At 42.1% G+C, this 14,765-nt stretch overlaps 2 protein-coding genes across 2 annotated transcripts; both read right to left on the bottom strand.

The window, feature by feature from the left end:
* Nucleotides 1-5,132: 5,132 nt before the first annotated feature.
* On the bottom strand, nucleotides 5,133-7,497 carry LOC115132803 (ventricular natriuretic peptide-like). Its single transcript, XM_029665544.2, has 3 exons — nucleotides 7,316-7,497; nucleotides 6,794-7,100; nucleotides 5,133-6,401 (listed from the first exon to the last, which is right to left on the bottom strand). The coding sequence occupies exons 1-3, from the start codon at nucleotides 7,424-7,426 to the stop codon at nucleotides 6,373-6,375; spliced, it is 447 nt and encodes a 148-aa protein (XP_029521404.1). The 5' UTR covers nucleotides 7,427-7,497; the 3' UTR covers nucleotides 5,133-6,372.
* Nucleotides 7,498-7,979: 482 nt separating this feature from the next.
* LOC135572349 (C-type natriuretic peptide 3-like) lies at nucleotides 7,980-9,187 on the bottom strand. The gene is made up of 3 exons (XM_065020048.1): nucleotides 8,966-9,187; nucleotides 8,468-8,771; nucleotides 7,980-8,302 (listed from the first exon to the last, which is right to left on the bottom strand). The coding sequence occupies exons 1-2, from the start codon at nucleotides 9,185-9,187 to the stop codon at nucleotides 8,475-8,477; spliced, it is 519 nt and encodes a 172-aa protein (XP_064876120.1). The 3' UTR covers nucleotides 7,980-8,302; nucleotides 8,468-8,474.
* Nucleotides 9,188-14,765: the final 5,578 nt, after the last annotated feature.

Below are 14,765 nucleotides of genomic sequence, written 5' to 3'. Positions count from 1 at the left end.
ACGGGTATGGAGACAGGTATCCAGAGACATCCTTTCCCACAGCGCTGGCACCAGAAGACCAGGGGACCACACTGCCTGTGCTGGGCAAGCAACATCCTAGTTGTGAATGAATAAACACATTTCTTAGATACAAAATAAAGATTACTGAATAAATGCCAAATAGATGACCATTGGCTCATAATACCTTATGAAAGTATATAAGTGCCTGGCTGTCATACATGTTCTCCCCTAATTACTGTTACATATATACTATAGAGGCAAAATATCAATAAACGGACAGTACATGTGTCAGTGTGTGTGTCTCTCTCTCTCTGTCTGTCTGTGCAGTAACACTTTATTTTTAGGGTCCATAACAAACAAAATATAAGACAATTTACAAACCGTTTGCTCACCATTTATGAATCATTATTCCCACATTTGTAAATGTTTGTAAGCTAGTTATTCACACATGTAAATACACTTCCTTTAACATCCTGTGGTGTGTGCTTGTTATTTTACCAGGTACTGCAGGAATGTCTACCAATGGCATATGCCCATATGTTTGTGAGAAATTACACTGGTCAGTCAAAACATTTAGCAAGTACTTATAAAGTATAAATACCACTCACTTTAGATTAGGCACTGCAAAAATACTTCAGTATAGCTACAGTACATTAGACAAAGAAGAAAATCACTGAATCAATCCCTTATAGATGACCATTGGCTTATATAATATCTTATAACAGCCTGACTACATATTTCAATTAGTGCATGTCAAGTGTTAACCCCTGTACACTTAGTTAATGTGTGCTGGGATGAAGCGGACACAGAATCTCTTGTCAGAAACACACTTTATTGAATTACCCTTATAAATTGTTTAGTGCATTCATGTTTCCCCATATATCTAGTCATTCATTTCTCCTAATGTCACACCCTGACCATAGAGAGCTTTTTATTCTCTATGTTGGTTACGTCGGGGTGTGACTAGGGTGGGTCATCTAGGTGATTATATTTCTATGTTGGCCTGATATGGTTTCCAATCAGAGGCAGCTGTTTATCATTGTCTCTGATTGGGGTTCATATTTAGGCAGCCATTTCCCCTTTGTGCTATATGGGATCTTGTCTAGGTATAGTTGCCTGTGAGCACTACTTTGAGCTTCATGTTTTGTTTTTTCGCTTTATTGTTTTTTTCTTTGAGTTTCTTTTCCTAATAAAGAGGATGGAAAGATACCACGCTGCATCTTGGTCCACTCCTTTCAAATGAGCGTGACAGAAGATCCCACCAACAACGGACCAAGCAGCGTGCCCTGGAGGAAAGCCAGGAGTGGAGGACATCCTGGACTTAGGACGAGATTACCACGCTGCATCTTGGTCCACTCCTTATAATGATCGTGACCCATATATGTATACATTGCTGGTCAAAAGTTTTAGAAAACTGTCACGACGTCACCGGCTTTCTAGCCATCGCCGCTCCATTTCTCATATATCCATTTGTTTTGTCTTGTTTCATACACACCTGGTTTTCATTCCATAGTCACACTACATGTATTTAGTCCTCTGTTCCCCTCCATGTCTTTGTGTGTAATTGTTTATTGTTAATGGTGTATGTTCATGTGCTATACTTTTGTTTATTGTTCATTGTTTTTTGAGCACTTAGATGTCATTTTGAGCCTATTTTTTGACCAGAATAAAAGTGTGCCTGTTTACTCTACTCTGCTCTCCTGCACCTGACTTCGCCTCCCTTACACAGCCTTAACAGAATTACACACCCTACTATGGAGTCAGCAGGAGCAGGTACCCCGGTTAAAGGAGACGAGGAGTGTGTCCAGGAACATTCCGCTATGTTACATCATCTTGGTGCCATGATGGATCGCGTTGTCCAGACTATGGACCGCTGGGAGAGACAGGAAGTCTCCCCAGTGCCTCGACCAGCACAACCGGGGTTACCTCTACCCGTCCCGTCCAGAGCCAGTCCCAGTGGGATGCGTCTCTCCCTTCCCAGGGAGCATGATGGGACGGCAGCACAGTGCCAGGGATTCCTGTTACAACTGGACCTCTACCTGGCCACTGTGCACCCAGCTCCCTCAGGAAGGGAGAGAGTGTCTGCCCTCGTCTCATGCCTCTCAGGAAGAGCTCTGGAGTAGACAAACGCCGTGTGGGGAGAAGGAGACGCGGCGTTGGACCACTTTCGAGGAGTTCACCCGTCACTTCCGGGCCGTCTTCGACCATCTGCCCGAAGGTAGAGTGGCTGGGGAACGGCTCTTCCATTTGAGGCAGGGGACGAGGAGTGCCCAGGAATTTGCTCTGGAATTCCGGACCTTGGCCGCTAGAGCAGGCTGGAACGACAGGGCCCTCATCAACCACTATCGGTGCAGCCTGCGCGAGGACATCCAAGGTGAGCTGGCCTGCAGGGATGCCACCATCTCCTTTGACCAACTGGTGGATTTGTCCATCCAGGGGGCTCTGTCGGTGCCATCTTCCAGCACCCCCGCTCCGGTGCCCATGGAGTTGGGAGGGGCTGCGCGTAGGGAGACTGGAGGAGGAGCCATCACTTGCACCACCTGTGGCCGCAGAGGGCACTCTGCCGGTCGGTGCCGTGCCGGTTCCTCTGGGAGTCGAGGCAACAGGCAGGGCACTCTGGTGTCACCCCAGGTGAGTCTGAACCACACTCATCCAGAGTCATCTGTTGACCGCGTGTTTGTATCTGTTTGTTTCCCTGATCCCCCCCCCCCCCCCCGCATTCCCAGCATAAGGCACTTGTCAATTCAGGCGCAGCTGGGAATTTTATCGACAGAGCGTTAGCCCTTAGTTTAGGGATCCCTATTATTCCTGTAGTTAGACCTTTCCTAGTTCACACTCTGGATAGTCGACCATTAGAGTCCGGGCTAATCAGGGAAGCGACCATCTCCCTTGCCATGGAGACGCAAGGGGGTCACGAGGAGAAAATCAGTCTTTTCCTCATTGACTGTCCTGCGTTTCCCGTGGTACTAGGCCTTCCCTGGTTGGCTCAGCATAACCCCACTATTTCCTGGCAACAGAGGGCTCTCACGGGGTGGTCGCGAGAGTTCTCGGGGTGTTGTGTAGGAGTTTCCATTGGTGCTACTACGGTGGAAAGTCCGGACCAGGTCTCCACCGTGCGCATCCCCCCAGATTATGCCAATTTGACTCTCGCCTTCTGTAAAAAGAAAAGACTACCAGCTGTGCCATCAGAGTCCCTGGGTTCGCGCCCAGGCTCTGTCGTAACCGGCTGCGACCGGGAGGTCCGTGGGGCGACGCACAATTGGCCTAGCATCGCCCGGGTTAGGGAGGGCTTGGTCGATAGGGGTGTCCTTGTCTCATCGCGCACCAGCGACTCCTGTGGCGGGCTGGGCGCAGTGTGCGCTAGCCAAGGTGGCCAGGTGCACAGTGTTTCCTCCGGCGCATTGGTGCGGCTGGCTTCCGGGTTGGATGCGCACTGTGTTAAGAAGCAGTGCGGCTTGGTTGGGTTGTGTATCGGAGGACGCATGACTTTCAACCTTCGTCTCTCCCGAGCCCGTACGGGAGTTGTAGCGATGAGACAAGATAGTAGCTACTACAACAATTGGATACCATGAAATTGGGGAGAAAAAGGGGTTAATTTTTTTTTTTTTTAAAGACTCAATTACCACCTCATCGACTGGGGGATTGTGCGATAAATCTCCTGGCAGACGCTGCACTTCCCAGGGGTCACGTGTATCCCCTGTTGCAAGTGGAAACGGTGGCTATGGAGACATATGTTTCCGAATTGTCCTTTGGTCTGGAGTCCAAATTTGAGATTTTTGGTTCCAACCGCCGTGTCTTTGTGATAGGCGGTGTGGGTGAACGGATGATCTCTGCATGTATATTTCCCACCGTGAAGCATGGAGGAGGTGTTATGGTGTGGGGGTGCTTTGCTGGTGACACTGTCTGTGATTTATTTAGAATTCAAGGCACACTTAACCAGCATGGCTACCACAGCATTCTGCAGCGATACGCCATCCCATCTGGTTTGGGCTTAATGGGGCTATCATTTGTTTTTCAACAGGACAATGACCCAACACACCTCCAGGCTGCGTAGGGTCTATTTGATCAAGAAGGAGATTGATGGAGTGCTGCATCAGATGACCTGGCCTCCACAATCCCCTGACCTTAACCAAATTGAGATGGTTTTGGATGAGTCTGACCGCAGAATGAAGAAATACCAGCCAACAAGTGCTCAGCATATGTGGGAACTCCTTCAAGACGGTTGGAAAAGCATTCCAGGTGAAGCTGGTTGAGAGAATGCCAAGAGTGTGCAAAGCTGTCATCAAGGCAAAGGGTGGCTATTTGAAGAATCTCAAATATAAAATATATTTTTATTTGTTTAAGACTTATTTTGGTTACTACATGATTCCATATGTGTTATTTCATAGTGTTGATGTCTTCACTATTATTCTGCAATGTAGAAAATAGTACAAATAAAGAAAAACCCTTGAATGAGTAGGTGTTCTAAAACTTTTGACCGGTAGTGTATACTGTTGTTCTTTTCCTCATTTGCCAGTGTCATGACTATTTACTGTGAGCAAGGTTAATTATGTGTCTAGGAATTATTGGTCAAGTTGCATTGTAGCACATTTCAGTTTCATATTGAAATGCAGTAATTGATCCTTTTGCAATCCTCCAAGTGGATGCGATGTTCAGGTGCACATGAACACTTGCCACACTGACGAGAAAGAAGTTGTTTATTTCCTTATTGTAATGCATCCAGTGTTTGAAGTTCAAAAGTCTGTGAGCTCCATATCCTGTCTGTCATGTATGTGCTTAATGGGAGCACGGGTGGGTGCTCGGCTCCATAAGTAATACGTTTTGCTGCTGCATGTTGACCTGCAGGACTATCATTATTAAATATGTATTCATTCATTGAAATGATTCCTGTTTTGATGATAAGCCAGGAAGGTTTAAGATGCTTATTAGGACAGAATATGTAAATGATGAAAATGCCTCTTACGTGATTTAATGCCATATTTGGGTAAAGAGCTCCGTGGTTAATGGTATGGGCCATAGGAAGGGGCCATGGGTGTAAAGCTATACCTGTTTCACCTAAAGGTTTCAGTTATGTTCAAGCTCTGGTATGTGAGCTGTGTGGGGAGGCTGTCCCTAGCCTCTATAATCCAATCTGTTATAGTTGGTTTGGCAGGATAGGCCTGATTGAGGCTTAGGTTTTGATTTGTATTCAAACCTGTATTTTGAGTGTGTATTTTATAAATACCTTTTGTAGATTATTTAAATATTAATTGGATTTCTCCATTCACCTGGAACCACCTTTCACTGATAATAAACTGGACACTGTTTTGCACCTGATCCCGCTGCCTCCTGCTAAGTACTGTGCTTAAGGCTGCTCCAACATCTGGTCCCTTTCGCATGTGCATTTTAGTACATTTGAATCATTTAGACATAATTTAGCTAATGTGTGTGTCTAAGGTGTGGTGTGTCCTGGGCCCTGGGCAGGTGCTCTCTCTACAGACCTACCTTATAGATTTTGAAGTTGGACTTCTGTTGCGTTATTAAATGGTGTCATACCGATGTGGAATAATAGGCTACTGCGTCTGTCACATTCTTGTATCTGAACTTGCATGAATTTTTTTAGTGTTAGTAACTTTACTTTTCAATATTCTGGTCCAACAGCAATAGTTGGGCTTATAATGAGAACAAATCCATTAACTGTGTCATACTACTTGACGACAAGAATGCGAAATATTGTTGTTAAATCGTTTTATCATAATAATCCTCCGATTATTTGGACCTCGTGTGCTTTCATTGCAGCGCATAAACTATTCCTTGTATTGCAGAAAGTAGTTCATTAGAAGGTATGACTTGAATTGATCTCATTATCTTTCTCTCTGTGTGACAACTAATGTGACCAACTATGGAAGGCTGTAATGTGTTTCATTCATAAGAAATATATAATTTGATAATTGATATGATACATAAGAAAGGTTCCATATCTAATAATGTCCTCTCACAACACGATCAAACATATACATCGATTTGATACACACAAGTGAACAATACTGTACAGGCGTCCAACACATAACAAAGGCGTTGTAATTAGGCATTTCTGGAGAGTGCGATTAGGAATCAAATGGTCCTTTTCGTGGCAGAAATACAATATGCATGTCCAATTGTCACTGACAGTCTAGAAACCAACCAACACAGAAATTAAGAGATTTAATTTAGCATGTTTTAATATCGAAATGATTTAGTATAAATTCGTTTATGAAATATATATTTCTCAGTTTAGGACTATTGTTTGAAGGGGGAAAAATGCATTCCCCAGAATGCCAGGGAGAGTTCCACAGAGGTCAGATATTAGGCAGTTTTTTTGACGTCCATGAATGGGTAGGCCTACGTTGTTCTTCAGTTCCCAGATATTCTCTTCTTGTTACCTGCAAATACAAATTCAAATCATATAATAATCAACTGATTAATTTCATTTTTTTGTGGTTATATTGTTGTCGAACATCACTATGCAGAAGTTCAAGTCATAGCCCTAATTTATATCAATGAATAATTCATATACAGCACTTTCTTGATTATAATAATGTAATGGAGTTAATATCGATGTGTGTGTGATCTTGCAACAACCTTTATGTTATGTCTTACAATAGACAGAGCTATGCGTAAAATCAATTCGTGCGTAAAGCCAATACATTTTACGCATACATTTTAGCCCCAAAGTATGGACTTTTTGCACACACATTGACATGATACTACATTCTTGTGCTTATTTGTACGTTTTTTAAAGGCATTCCACTCAAATAATTGCCTTCAAATATACCAGTCTTGACGTTATTGCACCCCAGTCCGCTCCACGAGCCGATTCTCTCAATCCGGTTACCGAAACAGCTGTTGAACGATTTGGCCGTCCTCAAACCGATTAGATCTTTCAGGCGTGACACCACAGGGCTTTCGGGGGCAATTATTTTGGATGCGTTGATTACCATTCTCTCCTTCTGCCCCCGGATCGCCGCGGGCGAGTTCTCAATGTCCTCCATATGGGCTGCGACCACGTCCTCAGACTCTGACGGATAAACGTCATTTTCCTCGTTAACCGTCAACTTGTCCTCGAGCCGCTGGATCAGGTCCTATAAGTGAACAAATGGCGCGTATTAGTGTCACATAGTCATAACGTATTACTTTGAAAGGTGATTTTAATATAGAATGTAGGCCTGTGCGCATATAATGTATGCTGATGTCACCAGGTACACTTTGTCTGCCGAAATGACACAATTCTAAGAACTTAAATTAACTTGATTGCCTTTTTTTATGTTTTTGTACTGCTTGTAACTGTATGTCCTACCTTCATATTTTCCAACTCTTGAACATTCCTACTGGCATATAGATTTCCCCAGCTCACACTGTGCGTCATTATTAATACGATATATCCAAGGAAAATATGAAATTTTGCCATTCCGATAACAATCCCCTGTGGTCTTTTTGAGGTGTTCCAGATATCCCGTTCAGTGTTTTAATGACGGGATGACTAGGGGCCCGTTTTATGTAGACCCCTAGCTTCAGATAGTAGCTTACTTATCAAGGACTGCATGTTGTGACATAATTCAGCTTGACATTCCGTCGCCTTGACAGTGATAAGGGAGCAGGATTGTGTGCGACGCCCGGACCGACTGCCTTTTAAGATAATATTTTTTGGGGACCATTATTTGGACTGGATAGGCTTATTTTCTGTAGAGTCGATGGTAGCTGTTGAGGCGTCATGTTTATAGTTTGTCTTTGGGGGTCAGAGGAGGAGGAGGATGGGAGATGAAGAATAGGTCAGGTGGAGGATGGAGAGGTGAGAAGGAAGTTGCGATAGGCTACTGACCGCCGTTGGCAGTTATGATGATGATATTGGCAAGTCAGAAACAGATGCTTCACTTGCTTGAGTGAGGAGAGCGTAAGTCTCGGTATGCCAGACCATGATTGTAAAAAAAAGACGGAGACAATAAAACTCACAACAAAGTAATTTATTATGCAAAATATTCATTTCAACGCATTAGGCTACAATCTATCGCAAGTCTGCACGTTCGTTTTCTTACAAGAAAATAAATAGATAAATACATACAACAATAGTATATTATAGCAAGAGACAAAAATGAAAATTCATCAGTATACAGTTCTAAAATAATAACCATTTAAATATTCCAAATGCGAACCACAAATTTAAATACATCTCATCACAAACGCCATTGTAAACTCCCAGTCGAGACTTTCTGAGGTGAAGAGGTTCATCCTTGTTGAAGAGTTCAAGTAAGGGTCGTTTCTTGTGCTCTGATCAACACCCCAAACCCTGCAGAAACAACACAAAACATAGAGCTGGTCTTGAGAAACAATACTGCATTTATTTGATAGTTCAAATAAAGCCATTATAATATAAATTCAACTCCAACATACTGTAGCGACAGCTTGAATGGATAATCCCATTCGGTTAGATTGAAGCAGAGGATAACTATACCTGTCCTTTAGCATCCAAGCCCACTGAATGACCCAATTCGCTCTAGCCTGACGCCGAAGCAGCTTCTCAGTCCACCCTTCTTGAACCGGCTCCACGAGCGCTTGGGGGTCGTCATAATGTCATTGAGAAGACGCGCAATTACGTCCTCCTTTCCCGTCAGCGCAGAATTCCTTGCGTCTTCGGAGTCCCAAGGAGGCACCTCTTCCGCGATGTTCTCTGTATTCAAGTCTTTCCCATCCACCCCCATCTCCTCCGACGCGTAATATGGTAAACGACTCTCCTCCTCCAGAAGCTGTTTCAAGCTCTAACGGAGAGAAACCATGGAATTATTAACCTCAATGTCACTTAAAGCCACTTGAAACAGTCTTTCATCAATTACAATAATATATATATATATATATATATATATACACACATCATATATATGAATTGGTGGAATAAGAAGAACAGAAAAATAGCAATGATCAAGAGAGTTTGGCACATGACGCACCAGCTTACCTGTAGGTTTGACATTGGGTTGGCTCCGACCAAGTTCAGAAGTACAAGCGCAGTTAAACAGAAAAATTGGATATTTGAAATCATTTTCATGTAGTTCGTCTTCTCCCCTTTGCTCTGTAGGTAGACCAAATCCTTCCTCTTGCCTGTTCGCCTTTGGCAACTAAACGTCACCAGGTGCGCTTTTATACCTGTGCGTTTCGTCACGGAGGCCCAAGAAAACATGAACCGTGATTAATCTAGAGAGGAGCAGACAATGCTGTGGGAGTGTGTAGCTAATTCGACTGGATCTCCACCTCAATTGACATGTGCCTAAAACTGTGACGCCAAGAGGGCTCTACCCAATTACCCCTGTCTCCATACCCTTGTCAAGAGATGCATAAAGGGGACTATACCTCCAGCTAAACGTTTTATATGTCTCTGTGGTTCATTTGAGATCATGCTGTTGTGTGATGCTTTCACAAGGAGAGACAGTGAGGCAGACATACTAACAGACAGACAGCCCTCTGGGCAAAAACTGGTTGAATCAATGTTGTCATTTCAACCCCCCAAATCTATGTGATGACGACAGACAGACAGACAGACAGACAGACAGACAGACAGACAGACAGACAGACAGACAATCTGAGTCCCAATGCAGTGAAGTGGAGCAAACAAAGAATAAAGAAAAAACTCAAGAGAAACTTGTTGATACTATTATATGACCTTGAACAACAAAGTGAACAACCAAGACCTTGAACAACATTTTATTATTTTTATTTCAAATTAAGTGATTGTCATTCATTGAATAGGCTACATACAGAAAAGTTGGTATTGGGAGTTATTTCACAACCTATCAGTGTCTCTTTTCAGTTTCTTTTCAACTTTTATTGAACAAAAATTGATATCCAGGACCTGCTCAGGGAAAATAGATGTGTGTATATACAGCTTTCCTATTTGGCATTGTGAGTTACCAAAACTCTACATGCATTACAATCATTCTGATACGTTTTGTCATCTCATCCACAGGAGTGAATGGGGTTTACACATCACATTTTTATCAAGCTCAAGTGATCCTAACATTGCTTCTGTAACCTCCTCCACTCCTATTCAAGTCTTGCATTTGTTCTGGCATACTTGTTAAGAAGCATATGGATGTACAGCTGTTACTCCAGGCTGGTTACATTTCTCTAACTCAGTCTGGATCCCAGTCAATGAAGATGGAGTTATGATCTCTCCTCTCCTCTCATTTCCTTTCCTCTCCTCTCCTCGACACATTATATCCGTAAATAGTTACTCAGTTAGGCAGTGTTTTTATTTTTATTTCTCTCCCTATCTTTGTAGGAAAGTCCAACCAGTGTCAATCAAGAAGTCATGAACACATGTTGTTTTCCCCCTGTGGAGAAGTCTGCAGAAAATACCTTGAAACTAAGAAAATGTATTGAGATATGTCTTGGACAGTGTTTTAAAGATGTCTCTCTTGGCCTTCAGATACCAACCTTACATTTAATACTTGGCCAAATAGGCAGACATTTGCTGGTCTACTGTTCAGTAATCCTGTCTCATGCAAAAGATACTGTTGAAAACAAATCAAATCATGATTGCCCTTGTATCCATGGATACAGAAATGGATCTAGCCTCTATAACAACAATGCCTTAAGGCTGCTTCTACTTTACGTTATTGCAACATAAAGTACCAAAACTGGAGAAAGCATCTATGCTATTATGATATTCCATAATACAATACTTTTCTATACTGTTTGAACAGACTTTTTTTGGCCCTTATGGCTGCAATATCCAATATAGAGAAGAGTTGAGAGTTCACATATTACCAGTGATTTGCCATTTCAAAATGGGAAATCTGATGATGAATGTAACTGTATGGATCTGTGATGATGCTGAATGCTTGCAGTCCATGTTCATGAAAAGAACACAATAGAAATACATGTGCATATGTTTTCATGCAACTTTATACATACACTACCGTTCAAAAGTTTGGGGTCACTAAGAAATGTCCTTGTTTTCCATGAAAACCTACATGGTTAGAGTGGTTAGAGCGTTGGACTAGTAACCGAAAGGTTGCAAGTTCAAATCCCCGTGCTGACAAGGTACAAATCTGTCGTTCTGCCCCTGAACAGGCAGTTAACCCACTGTTCCTAGGCTGTCATTGAAAATAAGAATTTGTTCTTAACTGACTTGTCTAGTTAAAAAAAAGTAAAATAAAAAATAGGAAATATAGTCAAGATGTTGACAAGGTTATAAATAATGATTTTTTTTTTTGTGTGTCCTTCAAACTTGGCTTTTGTCAAAGAATCCTCCATTTTGCAGAAATTACAGCCCTGCAGACCTTTGGCATTCTAGTTGTCAACTTGTTGAGGTAATCTGAAGAGATTTCACTCCATGCATCCTGAAGCACCTCCCACAAGTTGGATTGGCTTGACGGGCACTTCTTACGTACCATACGGTCAAGCTGCTCCCACAACAGCTCAATAGGGTTGAGATCCGGTGACTGTGATGGCCACTCCATTATAGACAGAATACCAGCTGACTGCTTCTTCCCTAAATAGTTATTGCATAGTTTGGAACTGTGCTTTGGGTCATTGTCCTGTTGTAGGAGGAAATTGGCACCAATTAAGCACCGTCCACAGGGCGTTGCCAAATGGAGCGATAGCCTTCCTTCTTCAAGATCCATTTTACCCTGTACAAATCTCCCACTTTACCACCACCAAAGCACCCCCAGACCAAGACATTGCCTCCAACATGCTTGACAGATGGCGTCAAGCACTCCACCAGCATCTATCTGAACATCTCAAACTTCATCTGTCCATAACACTTTTTTTCCCAATCTTCATCTGTCCAGTGTCTGTGTTCTTTTGCCCATTTTAATCTTTTATTTTTATTGGCCAGTCTGAGATATGACTTTTTCTTTGCAACTCTGCCTAGAAGGCCAGCATCCCGAAGTCGCCTTTTCACTGTTGAAGTTGAGACTGGTGCTTAATGAAGCTGCCAGTTGAGGACTTGTGAGGCGTCTGTTTCTCAAACTAGACACTCTAATACACTTGCCCTCTTGCAAAGGGTTTTCTAATGATCAACTAGTATTTAAAATGATAAACTTGGATTAGCTAACAACGTGCCATTGGAACACCGGATGGATGGTTGCTGTAATGGGCCTCTGTACGCCTATGTAGATATTCAATAAAACAATCTGCCGTTTCCAGTTACAAAATTCATTTGCCACAATAACAATGTCTACACTGTATTTCTGATCAATTTGATGTTATTTTAATGGACAAAAAAATGTGTTTTTCTTTCAAAAACAAGGACATTTCTAAGTGACCTCAAACCTTTGAACGGTAGTGTGTATTAGATAGTATGTATTAGTATATCCACCACATAATAGTACAGAACAACCCTAAGCATTAGCAAACACAAAATACAATATTTTAGTGCTAAGGCTGTAGCTGTGTTTAATCAAGGCTACTGCATGCACCTATTGTTCATTATTCACACACACACACACACACACACACAACCAGGTTCAGATCCGTTAGTGCTGTGCATTGTTTATATGATGAAGCACTGATGTGCTAATTAAAAACGTTAATGAGGGGGAACCCCTGTTAGCTGGAACAGACACATTCTTCATCGGAGTGACAGTGTATTGTCTTAAATGTCACACAACGTAACTAGCTCTGGGGTAGTTATGTCGCTCATGTTCCGCTATAGGTTAATGTGGTTCAAAAGCTGTAGTGATTTAAAAAGGCAAATGAAACACATGGTTTGATAAAACTGGATTGTATCCTCTATGGTCCGCATTGTATTGCCATTTGAGAGTTGACACATCTTTGTTTCCAACTGTGATGAAACGTTGACATCATTCATTTTGATTCATAATTACACTGAATATACAAAACATTAAGAACACCTGCTCTTTCCATGACATATACTGACCAGGTGAACCCAGGTGAAAGCTATGATTTCTTATTGATGTCACTTGTTAAATCCACTTTAATCAGTGTAGATGAAGGGGGGGAAGGAGACAGGGTAAAGAAGGATTTTTAAGTCTTGAGACAATTGAGACATGGTTTGTGTAAGTGTGCCATTCAGAGGGTGAATAGGCTAGACAAAATATTTAATTACCACACCAACGGGTATGGTGGTAGGTTTAAGGCACACCGATTTGTGTCAAGGAATGGAAAACGTTCCTGGGTTTTTCACCCTCAACAGTTTCCCGTGTGTATCAAGAATGGTCCACTAACCAAAGGACATTCAGCCAACTTGACACAACTGTGTGAAGCATTGGAGTCAACATGGGCCAGCATCCCTGTGGAACGCTTTCGACACCTTATAGTCCACGCCAGAACTAATTGAGTCTGTTCTGAGGGCAGAGGGATTGTTCAACTCAATATTAGGAAGGTGTTCCTAATGTTCGGTATACTCAGTGCCTTCAAACTATTAGCACCCCTTTTCTTTTTCCGCATTTTGTATTTCAGTGGGATTCAAATGGATTTAATTGTCAATTTTTGTCAATGATCTACACAAAACACCATGTAATGTCAAAGTGGATGAACAAATTCTAACATTTGTTTAAAAATGTATGAAAAATAAAACACTAATATAACTTGGGGGGTGAGTGCAATTCAATACTGAGAAAGGTGTTCTTAATGTTTTATACACAGTGTATAATTGTATTATATTTTAGCTTAGAGAGAGAGAGGGCGGGAGACAGAGACACAGAGAGAGAAACATTTCAACCTGACCTCGTATTTTTCAACAAATAAAACATGTGAGTGTTTGGCCTGCCAGGTGCGACTTTTGAAAAAGTTGAGTCTGATGAACGTTCTTGGTGTTTCAAACCCCTGAAAAGTACATTATCGGCAAATGCCCTGAGACCTAAGTCAATTTGGCATGATAGCTCCTTGTGCCAAGAGGCTGGTGAATTGTCAATTAGTCCCCCTCCACCTCCAAACTGTGTGCCCCACATCCGAGGCGGCGGGAGGTGGTGGTAATCGGGCTAATCGCTCATAATTTGCCCTTGGTCTCTCTTCTCACTAGGGTAGTGTGTGAGTGTGCGCTAGGTTGTGGGGTTGTTTGGAACAAGCTTCTAGTCTACACACATGCATGCGCACACTTACACATATAGGCACACACATTCATACCACACCAACACACGCAAACACACATTCACACGTGCACACTATTTCCAATAGAAGTGAAACTTCAAAACAGGAATGTGATTTACGGTAGACGGATTCATTTGTCATTTCCCCCCATGTTCTATTACAATCCTCGAGCCTAAGCTTTCACACAACAATGTTAGTAAACTCCTTAGCACAAACTGGGAGACACAGTATCAGTAAGAAAGTTCAAAATGCTGATTTGTGACAAAACGTTGGAGATTAGGGCCAGGATTCAATATGACTGCATGAATGTTGTCAGCTACTCACCTTTTAAAAAGGCAATGTTCCCGAGTTCGTGGAGACCACATATGTCAGCTCAATTGGAAATTACCTTTAAATGTCAAGTGCGCTATAACACGGATCTACCACTGATCGGATTGAATCCCAGCCTAAATTGTATTTTACAGCAAAATACAATACATATTTTGCTGTACAGCCATGTCAATATATAGCTAGCTACTAATTTAAAAAATAAATAATATACAGTGTAAGATATTATAGCTAATGAACATTAATAACAAATCATTGATGATGATTACTATGACAACGATGCTAATGATCCACCCGCTCCGACACTTGAATTAAAAATATGACAAGACGAGAATGGGTCGAGAATTTGTCACCTGATTAGGAACAGAAAGAGG

Source organism: Oncorhynchus nerka, linkage group LG7 (genome assembly GCF_034236695.1).
Source record: "Oncorhynchus nerka isolate Pitt River linkage group LG7, Oner_Uvic_2.0, whole genome shotgun sequence".
NCBI classification, from domain to species: domain Eukaryota; kingdom Metazoa; phylum Chordata; class Actinopteri; order Salmoniformes; family Salmonidae; genus Oncorhynchus; species Oncorhynchus nerka.
The sequence above is the reverse complement of the archived record's forward strand: the minus strand, read 5'-3'. Positions and strand labels throughout refer to the sequence as shown.

Excerpts from the sequence above, each read along its gene's own strand:
- LOC115132803 (XM_029665544.2), bottom strand. The coding sequence starts at position 7,426 with ATGGCAAAATTTCATATTTTCCTTGGATATATCGTATTAATAATGACG. Across the intron at positions 7,101-7,315 it reads AAGAGTTGGAAAATATGAAG|GACCTGATCCAGCGGCTCGA; the intron begins GTAGGACATACA and ends GTTCACTTATAG. Across the intron at positions 6,402-6,793 it reads GTGCAATAACGTCAAGACTG|GTAACAAGAAGAGAATATCT; the intron begins GTATATTTGAAG and ends TTGTATTTGCAG.
- LOC135572349 (XM_065020048.1), bottom strand. The coding sequence starts at position 9,187 with ATGTTTTCTTGGGCCTCCGTGACGAAACGCACAGGTATAAAAGCGCAC. Across the intron at positions 8,772-8,965 it reads ACCCAATGTCAAACCTACAG|AGCTTGAAACAGCTTCTGGA; the intron begins GTAAGCTGGTGC and ends TCTCTCCGTTAG.